The 14,386-nt window shown below is 37.6% G+C and overlaps 1 protein-coding gene and 1 pseudogene across 11 annotated transcripts in view; one reads left to right on the forward strand and one right to left on the reverse strand.

The window, feature by feature from the left end:
* Grm8 (glutamate metabotropic receptor 8) overlaps positions 1–14,386 on the reverse strand; it is an 804,058-nt gene that overhangs the window by 301,244 nt on the left and 488,428 nt on the right. For all 11 annotated transcript variants that reach the window (XM_031381309.1, XM_031381308.1, XM_031381310.1 and 8 more), the window contains one exon: positions 3,660–3,860. In XM_031381309.1, the coding sequence (XP_031237169.1) occupies positions 3,660–3,860 (201 nt within the window). The remainder of the gene's footprint in view (positions 1–3,659; positions 3,861–14,386) is intronic.
* The window catches only part of LOC116098443, a 44,553-nt pseudogene continuing 39,019 nt past the window's right edge, over positions 8,853–14,386 (forward strand).

Here is a 14,386-nt window from a genome sequence, read left to right on the forward strand (position 1 = left end):
CAGGAGAACACCAATTTGTACAATTGGTTATAATGTATATGCAGAGGACTTTGCTCCGATGATCCCAGCATCCAGTTTCCTGAGCTACTTTATCACCTTGTCTTATAAAGCAGGAGATTCTCTCTCCAAACCAATTGCATGATTTCACTAATTCAAACTTTAAAAAGTCCAAAAAACAAAACAGAACCATGGTCCCTCTATGTGTGCTCTTTTTTGGGTGGTTCAGTCCCTGGGAGCTCTGAGGGTACTAGTTAGTTCATATTGCTGTTCCTCCTAAGGGGCTATATACCCCTTCAGCTCCTCAGGTCCTTTCTCTAGCTCCTTCATTGGGGACCCTATGCTCAGTTCAATGGTTGGCTGAGAGCCTCCACCTCTGTATTTGTCAGACACTGGCAGAGCCTCTCAGGAGACAGCTATATCAGACTCCTGTCAGCAAGCAATTGCTGGCATCCACAACAGTGTCTGAGTTTGATGACTGTATGCGGGATGGATCCCCAGGTAGGGCAGTCTCTGGATAGCCTTTCCTTCAGTCTCCGTTCCACACTTTGTCTCTGTAACTCCTCCCATGGGTATTTCGTTCCCCCCTCTAAGAAGGATCGAAGTATCCACACTTTGATCTTCCTTCTTCTTGAGATTCATGTGATACCTTGGCTGTTCATGATTTTCAAAGGCATTTATATGGCTATTCAAATAAAAGTATACCATGAGAGTATTAATGAGGAAGAAAATACTGATTTAGAAATGAAAATAAAGGGCTTACTATGCATTTTCAACAGAATCAAAACCTAAAAGAGACCTGCAATAAGATCTATACAATGAAGAAGAATTCTAAGTGATCTCAAAAGGGAATGTTCTATGAAATTATTTTTAAAAGGAGGCTTTTCATGGGCCTCTGGCAACCAAATGAGCAATACTATTTGACAGAATTTGCACCTATAGTGGAGCCATTTCTTTGATCATTTTGCATCCATATAATCAGCTGGTTGTTTCATGAGAGGGGTTTTCAGGGAGGACAGGAGAATTCTCCTTTTGCCTTCTACTAATATGAGGTGAAGAAACTTTGCACATACAGTCTTTACAATTCTGTTCTCTAAACATCCTATTCACAAATAAAATGTTTCAGTCATTTAATACAAGAATTTCTGGGTTAAAATGATGAGGAATATCAAGACTGTCTTTAGTTCCACTAGCTGTCCTTAGAAGCTCCTTAAAGGGTCAGTGGCTATATGGTGCCCATTTTCTAGGCACACATGGAAAGTTTTCTCCTTAGTTCAGTAGATCCTCTTATCACCGCTCCACCCCTTTACCCCTCCCCACCCTCTTCATGACCAAAATATCAAATCAGTAAGGAAGTTGTGGACTTCATGCCCAGCCAAACCCTTCATGTATTTCTTCTTGGATTCATTTACAGCTTCAGGGTTTTAGACTGCAGGGTTTAGCGTGGGATTTATGGTCACTGCTGATGGCACAATAGGAGTCAAATACAGAAGGGATCTTTACGAAGGAACTACTAATTTTGTACAGTTTTACTCCCTGTATCAGTGAAATGCAAAATGCTCTTTCAAGTTATTAAAAACAACTTCAACATCTTCAAATTGACCCATTGAATCAAAGTATTTAGTAATGATCATTTGAACATTGAATAGTGGCTACAACAAAGAAAAATGACTTCTTTTTAATAATTTTACCAAGCTGTTTCATATTGACATCAATATGGGAAAAGGGGGTAGGGGTTTTTGGAGGGGAAATGCAGAAAGAGGATAACATTTGAAATGTAAATAAAGAAAATAGCTAATAAAATGTTTTTACAAATTAATTAATTAATTGATTAATTAGAATTAATAGGTGGTTCAATACAGAGATTCTAAGTAAAATGAACAGTCAGTATGTTTCCCCTCAATCCAAATGAACAAGCCTTAGGACAGCTCACAAGACCACACCTGGTCTACATGAAGATGTCCTTGCTTCATCCTTATTTCAAGCTTCTCTCTTCTGTAGACAAAATCTCTCCTATAGAAACTATATTTATAATATGACTTTCTTTTCTTTCAGCACACATTGCATTTTATATCATTATAGATTCTTGTACTTATTCAGTTAATACCTTTTCTCATAAGCTCAAAATCCTCTGACTGTTTTGTCTATTTTACTTGTAAGATACTGTTAGCATCTATTAAAAGGCTGAACACACATAAGATATAGAAATAAGTTAGCCTATAAAAGGAGGACTGAAGAACTGAGGGATCATTGGAGTCCAGAGGCAAATTGTCTTACCAGCCATTAGACATTAAGACACTCTCTAATAGTCCATAATTGCACCATTACATTAGAGGTTAGTATAATAATTGAAGCCATCAGGAAGGGTTAGCTCTTGATGCATGGTTAAGATAAAAAGTAAAATTAGTAATTCACCTTTAAATTGCATTCATTGAGTGTTTCTTCAAAGTATTTCCTTTTCAAAGGTGAGCTTCAGTTATTGAGAAAAATCTGCTCATTTGCATTCGTCTTCCCACTTCCTAACACTGTTGTAGAAATGCAGTGTTCCCTAACTGCACATTAGAGTAAATAACTTACATTGTAACAGTCTTCTTTTGTTCAATTTTGTAGCTGCATGAAAATTATTTTCAAACTCCCCTTAGTGTTTATATTAACAAAAGAATTAATGCTCTAGAATGAGTCTAGAAATTTATGCTAGAGAAGATCATGTCCTGTACTGAATACAGACCAAATTATTCCTTACATTGCCCGTACAAAGCAAGAGACAGTGTTCCCACTTGAATTCTAAATGGAAGATGACCTTGTGCTGTTTTGAGAAGGGCTGGCAGCTGAGGTCACCAGAGTGTATTGTGATAGACAGTATGACACTGTGCATGGCCTGAAGGCATGTCCATTGTGTGTATTACAGCCAAAACTGAAAGAATTCGACAGCTCAAAGCATTCTATCATTTTATTTGAAATGATGGTCTAAGTCATAGGCACCAGCCATTACCTCTTTTATAAAAGGACAGCATTCAGTAACTCCATCATTTCAAACAAGCAGTCAGTTATTCACACCCAAAGACCATGAATCCAATATATTCTGCGTTGTGTTCTTATGACAGTCACAAAAGCACAATTTCTGATTCTACAGTAAGAAAATACCATTGGCAATGTGCCATTCAACTCCTTACCACCATGTGACTAAATCATTGAAGAAATACAAGGAAAAATAGACATAAAAAGACAACAGTCTCAGATTATTAAAGAAGCTTCATCCATTTTTCCTCATCAGCTTAGGGTTTTTAAAGCTTAATATCAGTTTAAAAACAAATTACTATAAGCTCTACACTTAATAATGTCATGAGCAAAAAGACTTTTTGATGAATTTGCACTATTGACTGATTCTGAGTGAGCCTTCTAAGTGATTTCTGAAACAGTGGTATTTAAGTAGAATGTTTTGATTGATTGAGAATTATTTTTAACTTTTGTTTCTTTCAGGAACAGATTAAGGGCAGTACTCAAATATGTTTGAGATTGAGAAGCAGGTGGAAATTTTCACACTTCTAAGCAGACCGTTCTTCCCATCTTCGGATTTCTACTGCGTCCAAACATATTCTATCGATTGGAGTGTGAAACTCCCTGTCACTTAATGCTGAGATAAAAATAAAGTTGCGACTTACCATTAAAATTCACGGCCCTGATGTAACCCAGTAGCTCTTTCCCATCGATGGTGACCATTCTTGGGCAAAGGCCTATGTATCCAGGGCAGAGTTCTTTGTGCATGTTGTGCAGTGCGTAAGCCATGGAATACACTGCGTCAATTACAAATTGAACCTTTCCTTCTTGTTCATAAGATGAATCCCTTGCAATTCGCTCCAGCCCTGCAAGGAAGAAGAAACACTATCAGTGTGTAGTACTGGATTTCAAATAGCTCAGCATGGTGATTGGTATCCTTTACACTTAGGAAGACAGAGGTACTTTTTTCATTATCTTAGTCCTGCCCTTACAAAGTGAGCTATTTATACTTGGGATAAAGAAAGAGAAAAAAAATTACTTAACTAGCAGCATGAAATACGAAAAGTAATAAGAAAAATAATATATGACCATTATCCCTGTTACCTCCTTCTCAAATCACATCTTATTCTACTTTTTGTTAATTATATAACATTTTGGTAACACTATGATCTTTTTAAAATCTGTAAATTGTAATTCTTTTCATCTACTCTTGTTTCCAGAGAACACTGTATTAGTGGGGTAATGCAGGGTGTCCTTCTATCTCATATTAATTCTTGTTTTGAACGTGCTGTATTTAGAAGAAATTTTGTAAGTATTAAATGATAAAGTTCGCTGAAGTGACTCTGGATATCTTGAAAAGAATCATTTAATTTATTTTCTCTTTGAACTCAATTTTCTCTTTTAACTTTCTATTAAAGAGATGTAGGTCTCTCCAAATGAATGTTAGTGGGAATAATTGTACTCATGTTTAGGCAGAGTTAAGGCCGCTAACTTGGCAGTATGTAGGTTGATGTTTATCATTTAAAGTACAATATAAGCATGGAGTCTGAAAGTGAAAAATAAGTTAGACACCAGCTGCAAACCAGCTGTCTAATTTTGCAGGTAAGCAAACTGAGACTTTTGAAATGGCAGTCACAGAGCCCGTAGAACAGATGTGAAAACATCCCTAAGTTTCAGACTGAAAACTCAGTGTTCTCTCTTCTGGGAGAAAAAATTCTAAATTTCCAGCACTTAGGGTATGTGTAAAAAACAAACAAACAAACAAAAATATGAAAGAATTACTACAAATTAGAAAATACTACCTATCACCCCAAACCTTATTCATATGAAACAAAAACAATGTACTTCATACTTGTCAATGGATCCCAGTAAAGGGCAATAAATAATCTTTAAATACAATAAATATTTACTATCCTAACACTGATAGATAGATAGATAGATAGATAGATAGATAGATAGATAGATAGATAGATAGATAGACAGACAGACAGACAGACAGACAGACAGAAAGACAGACAGACAGACAGAAACAGAGACAGAGATTGAGATATATTCCAAATTTAAAGGGTTAGTTTGAAACGGTTACTATTGGGGTCTTTGTCCTGTAATAAAGTCGGTTAACATTTTTTATTTAATTGTTTTTCATCTGGTCACTAAACATTTTCCCCCTGTTTTCAGTCATCTCCTTGCACTCTATTCCTTTAGAATCTATTAACTGGTATTCTGGACCCCGAACTACGTCACAATGATAAAGTCTGCACCTCCATTTCATACATGGATTTTTTTCCTTTCTTAATATCCCCAATGCACATGCTCCAAAACTAAGTAAGAATCCTTTCTCCCAACCTTGGAGTCTATACATACTCAATACTGTGAATACTTGCATCTAGATATAGCATAATCAAAAACATAGGCTATACAATTCAAACTACTACAGCAAATTAGAAATCACTTAAAATCATTTGGAAAAAATAATGTCTTAGAAATTAAGAATTGTACAGCTTCTATTTTTGTCATTTGGTTGCCAGACTTACATTTGCAGTTGCTTTGCCTCTACAAATAATATGACCAAGTCAGACTTGGTCTAAAATCACATTCTGATGATTTAAAGCCTTAAGAGGTACTTTCCTAAAACCTCCTTCTGAGGATATTGCAGGTTTAGAAGCACAAAGATGGAAGTATAGCCAGCTCTCACAAAGGGCGTCTCCAAGGCTACAGTGGTCGGTCCCTCAACACTTGATCTAAGACACATTTCATGCAGATATGGGACCAATCTCCCCTCCACTCCTCTGTGTCCTCTTCATGTCTTGAATGCCAGGATGATACTACTAAGCCCATACTTTCGTCAGGCTTCCTATGATGCAAGTCTTTCAGGTCTGCCTCAGTTTATCTGTCACAGTTTGAACCACAAAGTCCAAAATACATAAATAAATATTAAAGAAAGACAGCTAAAAAAAAAAAAAAATTGGCTCTTTCTTCTCAGCCTCTTATCTGGTTATCAGCTACTCTGGTAAGCTCTGAATTAAAGACCAAGATCTGAGCAGGCTTGGAAAAGTCATAGTATTTGCTGAAGAAATAAAGGGTATGAAAGCCAGTGAGAGAGAGAGAGAAAAAAAAAGATTGACTGACTCATGGACGGTGACTGAATGTTTCCTAGATTTTGATTCACTGAGCTTGATAAATTAACATGAAGTTCAGTAGGCGTGAGATTGCTGCTTCTAAGCTCACTCAGCAATACAGGGACAGACACTCAGTGCCACCTTAGTTTTACAGGACTCAAATCTCCTCTGATGGAGACAAGAAGAATCTGTTATTTCAAAAGCTGCCCAGGAAACTGTTACATCTCCAGGCTGGTCTGGGGACTTGTATTTTGGGAGCCACTACTCTCTACCAAATCTTAAAATCAGAAATAGAAATTGACCCAGGGGTTGTTGGGCTACTGCAGTATGAAGAGAATTATTTCATGAGAGGGCAACTAGGAGAGCATCTCATCACCTCCTCCTCCTCCCCTTTGTTCATCAGATGAAGAGCTGAGGGCATGGAGTCACCATTCAGGCTTGTGTGGAGTACTGTTCCAGATCTCCAGTGGATGTAAATAGTCACAGAGAGTCAAGAAGTCTCTCCAAGAATGGTAATATTCACCTGTAACTTATATTCTTGAAAGAAAAACATCTAGATTGCTTGTAATACCCAGCCAAAGGCAAAACCTGCACAGACAGTTGTTACACTTCATTATTTCACGAGTAAAGTTGACAGAAGTATGTTATGCATGCTTTCTATAGATGAATTTAAAATGGCTTTAGTTTATGGTAGGCTCCCTCTTCATTTATAAAATGTGTAAAGACTGGTAACTGTACAACTTCCTGTTCTTTAACCTTTAGACCTCCTATCATATTTTTAAACATAGAGGGAGGCTTAGAGCTGATTTCAAGCAGAAGCCAGAAAGACATGAAGGATCTGTTATTAAGAAAACATGAGGAAGTAATTATTTTCCTCTTTACAGGGTGGAAACTGAAGGTACAAGAGGAGTAGAGAAAGAAAAAAACAGATGTGGTGGGCATGGAGGGAAAGGTTGAAGGCCCAGACACACTTAACAACAGAGGGAATGTTTTCAATAGGAATGTGTCTTCTTCCATGTAAAGCTGTGCGTACTGGTCTCAGCACATTTCTCTCCTGCACATCTTCCTCCTCTTCTTCCTTCCTTCTTATTCCACCTCTGTTAGTGTTTCAATGTATTTGTTTTCTTTTTCTTTTGTTGACTTTAAGGGATATCTTTGTCCACTGCTACAGGCTGATGGTGGTTATAAACCTTACAACAGACAGAAAATGATTAAGCCAAATGACTTTAAAGCAATTAATGGCCACAAAAAAAATGCAGGCATTTTGAAATTTTCCATCACCAAAAAATTATATTTCAAAGTTACACTTACTTGAATATGTTTACTTTTTAATTGGTTAGCATTTGTAAGAGTGCATACCTATAATCCCACTATGTAGAAGGCTAAAGCAGGAGGATTACAAGTTCAAGGAAAATATGAGCAACACAGTGTCTCATGAGATGAACAGGGTCTGAGGAGACAGGATGGTTGGTAAAGAGCTTTCTGTGCAAGCCAAGGAACTCAAACTGGATCCCCAGCAGGCACCTGTAGCATGTAATAGTAATTCCAGTGTTGCTGAAGCAGACTCAGAAGAAAGCAAATTCTGGAGTTCACTAGTCAGCCAGCCTACATGAACTAGTGGACTTAATACTCAGTGACAGAATTTGTCTCAATAACTATGGTGCAAAGTGTAGGAGATCTGAAGTCACCCTTGCCCTCCATGCACACATAAAAACCCATATACTTATATCTACATATTCAGAATATATATACTGGCAGCATTAAGAGCTCCAAACTATGATTACGTGATAGGTCTTTATTGTAGATAGGAGGGACCAAATAGGCAGAGGCAATTGGAAGAGTCCAAAGCAGAGAAAGAAAGTAGTAGACTGATTGTGGTGACCAGATTGGACCTGCTCAGGAGGGAAACAGGAGCAGAGTAGAGAGAAAGAGGGAAGGGAGGGGTAGATAGAGAGAGGACCAAGAGAAGGCAAGAAAGAGAGCCAACAGAGCGTATAGCCAACGTAACAGGGTTATAGGCTAGAGGGGGATGCTAGCTAACAGGCACCACAGATAGCCATTTGTCCCTTATGCCAATGGTAAGGAAATAACTCCTTTGGAAGAGGAAAATGGCTTCACAAGTTCTTATGGAATGCTGGCTTTGTCTAACTGCCAGAATTTAGAATAGTGGAGTTTCCTTTGGACCTGTTACATTGCTGTGCATGAAAACACATGTACACACACAAATATATGCACACACACAAAGCATAAATATAGTTTTAAAATATCCCCTTACTTTCTGTACATAATGTATTACAATTTTGTTTTAAAGCCACTGGAAGCTCTGATAGTCTATAGAGTAATCCCACATTCTCTGTTTAGTAACTAGGACAGATTTATATGCAAGGTCTTGACAAACAAATACAAAGGCATGGAGAGACGAAGTGGATTTGCTGTCTGATGTTCATTCTTTCAGTGTGATCCAGCTTCGTATATGCAAAATGGATTCCTATGCATTCATATGTGTCAGAGAATTTTTTTATTTTATTTTATTTTATTTTTTTGGTTTTTCTAGTCAGGGTTTCTCTGTGTAGCCCTGGCTGTCCTGGAACTCACTCTGTAGACCAGACTGGCCTCTAACTCAGAAATCTGCCTGTCTCTGCCTCCCAAGTCCTGGGATAAAAGGCGTGCACTACCACTGCCTGGCTCAGAGAATCTTATTAAATGGACTTGGTTGGATTTTTACTACTCCAACCGTTTATGTCCTTAGCCAGAAGTAAGACTCAGTATGAGTGCAGAGTGATAACGTTCAAGTTTGCATCGTTTTCTTTTCAACTTTTTCGAGAAGTGGTAAGTTCAAAATAAGGTCTCCTATGTAGTACAGGCTTATTTTGAACTCATGATTCTCCTGCCTTAGCCTCCATAGTCCCAGGATTACAGTAGGACACTACTTCTGGCCCTTTCTACCTCTTAAAGCAAAAGTAGAGAAGGCTGCCCACTAACAGGGAGCCTCTTGTGAATAGGCAGACACAATAAAGCGTTTTTCTGTAGTCAGCAGAAGAACGTGGTACCAAACGGTCTGAAACACATCTCAAACTCTGGAAAAATAAATAGCTTATTTCTTCTCTGACTGTTTGGACATTGCATGTTTTTCTCTGTTAACGTGTGACTCTCGTGGTAATGTTCAGGATTTTATAGCCTCTAGAGTTGGTTCTTCCCTTCCTGTATCTGATGATTCTCTCGTTCATCTAGAGTTTAGAAAGCTGACAGTGACTCACAAGCTTAATTGGCTATAAAATTTCATTATGCTATGGTTTCTAAAGTTAGCGTTAATGTATTACTGTAAAGCACTAAATATTGTCAAAGGCTGTCAGCCATCCATTTAAAATGTCACTGTAAAGTTGTAACATGTTTTATTTAGTGCATGGCTTAAAATTAACCACATACAGCAACAAAGCTCTCTCGCACAATAGGGGATGAAGTCAGCCTCACGAATTGTAGAGCAAGATTGATGCTTTCAGTAAGGACATCTCAGACTTCCGAGTCTACATCTGTGTGTGCGTGGGGCCCGAATGATAACACATGAACCTAAGATCAGCTCTCTCACATTCTTAGCTATATCATCTTGCTGTGTATTGCTCCTTTCTTTAAAAAATCATTTTTATTGAAAATAATTTTCAATAAAATTATTTTTATTTTACTAGAAACATTTATTTTATTGAAAATGTATATATTTTCATCTTAGTTTCTCCCCCCATTCTCCTCCCAGATACTGCCCCCACCACATGCCATACCTTTTCTTTTTTTCTCCCTTTAGAAATCAATCAGGCAAACAGATAAACAAAAAGAATTTTTTTAAAAGAAAATGCAGTAAAACACAATTGAAATCCTCTTGTAAAAGAAAAGTTAGTTCTGCTCCAACACAGTCTCATTGCTCATTGCTTCTTCGTAAAAGAAAAAAAAAAAAAGCTCAAATTTACAAAATGCTGTGTATGTTAAAATTGAGTTCCTGTGACAAGTTGGGCAGGAATTTAGTTTTGGGATAAACATTTATTGTTGCACAATTTTGCTTTCTATGCATTTCACGCTTTTGAGGATAGAGTTTGGCTTAGTAAAATTGTAATTTCAGAAGGTTGTGTTCATTCTCCTGAAATTAGACATGCAATGCTTCAATAAATTACAATGTAAACAGTGTTCACACCAAGGCGAAAAGGTAAATGCAAGCGGATAGAAGAAAGAAAGCCTATCAGTTGTTTGACTCAAAGGAAACCAAACACCTAGAGGTTTGCATTTTATTTTTATTATTACTACTGTCTTCACTGGGCTGGTGATCATCTCAGACTCCAAATTTATATGTTAAAATTGTTTCTTTTCTAACATTCCTCCCTGGTGTCTTCTTAAGTATGCAGCAAGTGTTTTAAATAATTAAACCATTTCCTCAAAGTTGCTGCTGAGAAAACTGTGAGGGGGATGAGAGAGCCTGCAATGAATAAATGCATCAGGGAGAGAATTGAAAAGCCATTCTGAATTCCACAAGAGTTCCTCAGCCCTTACTGTGGCTACCTCGACCACAACAGCAACGCTTCACACATGCTCTCCCTAACACTGCAACCGGAGGCTGTGCTCGTGGAGTACAGGAATGTTTACACCAGTATGAAACCTTGTCAAGAGCCACGCTGTTCTCTGAAGAGCGACTGCTGTCAGGTTGACCCACGTAGGTCATCTTGTCCTGGGTGTGCACTGAGTTCAGAGATCCAATAGAGTGAACATTAGAGAGAAACATGAGACATAGAAACGTCTGCTGAGCGCTAAGATACACATAAGGGGTGCAAGACCACACACCACAGAGGAATGAAAACTTGATCCCTAAGCTTGGGCAGAAAAAACAAGCTGACAAAAGGGAGCAGTCAGCTATGAGAGAGACGCACCAACAGTCAATCATTGTGAAGTATGGTCTTGAACACATTCAGAAAACTCTCTAAACCTGGGCCTTATGATGGCAAAGCTGTTCGTCAACGATGACCTCTGTACTTGGGCTGTCCCTTCTCTCAGCCTTGTCCACTCCATCGGGCCCATCAGAAAGTCTATGCATTAACTATGATCTGCAAACTACAGCTGCTCACTCAGTTCTTTGCTAAGTAAGCCTTCACTCTGGCCCAGGTGCTTACAAACCTCTTTAGTCGGTATTTAGTGACCATTATCCTGGATTTAACAGCTTAGAGTGGATCGTGGAATGCTGTAAATGCTGAATTTCAATAGTAAATATTGCTCAATGCAGCCCCAGGCTTTGGCCTTTCTTTTCTGAATTAGTGTTTAACACACCAGTGCTATGTGACTGAGACTCCTAAGTTGTAATTAGAGATGGGCTGAACTTGTTCTTTATAGAAAGCATTAGAACAAGAGTTCAAGAATATGAGTTTCAAAGAAATACTAATGAATATTATCAAATATGAAAAGGCTAAAAGCTTATTTCAAAATAAACTCTATAGGTGGTACACATCTCTGTAATATTTTAAGCATTTTCCTGGTCCACGACAGAATATTGCTTGTGAATTTCAACTACACATTTGAGATAAAACAGAGAAAGTGGCAGAAAAAAAGGCAAACGTGTGTGAAAAGACTCAAAACTAACCAGACTATAAATAGATTATTCATAAAGCTGGAACACTGTAGCTTAGTATGTATACCTATTGATGTCTCCATGAGAGATAATATCATAAACTCATAAAAGAATCTCCACCAAAGATTCTGTTTCATGGATTCTGCGGGAGGCTTGTAAGGAACCTGTAAAATAGATGCATTGGTCTAATGAAGTAATTTGAAGCTCTACCTTCGCCATTTACAAGGGGTAGAGGAGATGAGGAGATGAGAAGATAAGGTCCTTTGCAGAGAATCATCTGTTCTCTCACTTCTGTAATTTAACTGTAAGTAGCTGGAGCTGAAGGCTCCCTAGCTCCTGCAGACAGACACACCAGGAGACACTTGTAAATCAGCCACTGAAGAGCTCTCCAGTCTACAATAACTCTTTCCTTTGTGTCTGGCAGGAAATGGAAAGTGCTTCAGGCAGGTGCCAGGTGTCCCCTTCAGGTGTTGAAATTTCCAGCAATGCCCCAGGGTGTCTAAGAAGCTGCAAAACCTCAGGTAAGTGGCAAATAAAATTAAGAGTGTATCTTCAGGCAAAACACCCAGCTTGAAAGACTTTGAGAAGACTAACTTATTTTATACCTAGATCCCCAAGTCCCCAAACAAAGAAAAGGCTGCTTGATTAATTCCAATCATTTGCATTTTTCTACATAATTATCTATCTCAGATCATGCATGTAGGGGACAAATTGTTGGTTTGAAAGTTTGTATGAGAGTGTTGGTGAATAGTGAAGTTTTCTTTCTTGAAAGCATATCAAAGATACTTCCTCTATAAACAAAATTCAAATTTTCCTTCAAAATTCCCATTTCAGCAGATAGGTGGGGTGGGGGTCAGGGGTGAGGAAAGTCTCTTGGAGACAGGGGGGAGGTATGGGGAGTAGTTGGGGATGGGGCAGACCAGGAGGGGAATGAAGTCTGGACTGTAAAAAAAGATTAAAGAATAAAAATAAATAAACTTTTTTTAAAAAAGAAAAACCTAATGCCACTCTGATGCTTCATCTTATAGTCTTCAGACCCTATGACTTTGCTTTGTAAATCTCTGGTTCTCTCTCTGTGTCTCTGTCTCTGTCTCTGTCTCTGTCTCTCTCTCTCTGTCTCTCTCTATGTCTCTGTCTCTCTTTCTCTCTCTCACACACACACACACACGCACACAAACACACACACACACACACAGTTGCAAAAGCATCATGTGGTATGAGTAGAAATTCAGAACATAGCAGATGAAGAGGAGGATAAAGAACACCCCTGAGTGGCTCTGCAGCCACTGTTGGTACACTGGTCTGCTGCCTTGCAGCATTTCTTTGCCTCTTTCTTTAAAAACATTAAAGTGATCTATCCTTTTTAATATGCTGTATTCACTTCACTTACGAGGGAATTTCCCTTTATTGAAGGAAAGTATGGCTTTAATACTGTCTTTAATCTTTAATTAAGATTCTTGTATAATCTTCCATCATTGAACAGATCTGAATTTTTTTGCATGTAATTCTTTTCTTGGCTCTCTAGGACACTGTGTGTTCAGGGGGCGGGGCGTCCCAATTTGGATTTTCAAATAGGGAGTTAATGGTACTGGTTAAATGTGTATTCTTTTTTCCATCAATTTATATGAAGCCACATTTAATATATATCAAAATTATATATATATAATTTTGTATATATATATATATATATATATATATATATATATATATACAAAGTTTCTGCCTGAGGCCATTTTGCCAATCCACCTTTAATAGTTACTGTGATTTCATGCAGTTTGACTATTAGATCACTAGTTGTATCACACTCTTATCTTCAAATATCTTGACTAGCCTTATTGCTTTAAAAAGGTGAAGCTTTATTAGGATTGCATCAATTTGTAACTGTTAATTACAGAAGATTTGACCTAGCAATCACATTATCTTCTCATCTGCAAACATGGGATTGTCTCTTTACTAAAATATTTGTTCAGAATATCTAATAAATGTATGCCATGCATATATTTGATTTAAGTTCATTTCTTGAGATGTGTTTTTTAGTCTTATGAAATAAGAGTTTTACATGTGATTTTACTTTGATATTCTTGGAGTAATTCATTCATTTCAGTTCATTTTTACTGATCAACACCACTTCCCCTCCTGTTTAAATTATGTACATCCTAGAAGGCCCTAGATTTAAGTCCCATCTTTTCCAAACATGAAAAATGCAAGGAAAATGAGGTTCTTGGAGCAGATAGATCAAGATATGGACACTTCTTCAGAGGCTCTAAATCATTTATTTATAAAATTGGAATTTACTCCCTATATTACATGCTGTTTGACAATTATATTGACAATTCAATATAATAATGTAAGCTATCTGATAGGTAATGGCACATCCTGACTTGGTGTATGAGGTCATCTAATGTTTACCTCTATAATACCCAACACTGTTCAAATCACACAAATGTAATAAATCACAAAAGTAGTCAAACCCAGGATAGACATTCATGCATTTGCTCAACAAGAAAGACCTGACATCCACCCTGCATCTTATCATCCATGGTTCAAATCTTGTGACTGCCACTTCCTCATTACATGGTTTTGTGCTCCTTAATAATCCTCCTTTGTTTCAGTTTTCCTGTCTGTAAAATGAGGGTATGGTACTGATATATAAATTAAATGTTTATGGCAGTTT

This window comes from Mastomys coucha, unplaced genomic scaffold, assembly GCF_008632895.1.
Source record: "Mastomys coucha isolate ucsf_1 unplaced genomic scaffold, UCSF_Mcou_1 pScaffold20, whole genome shotgun sequence".
NCBI lineage: Eukaryota > Metazoa > Chordata > Mammalia > Rodentia > Muridae > Mastomys > Mastomys coucha.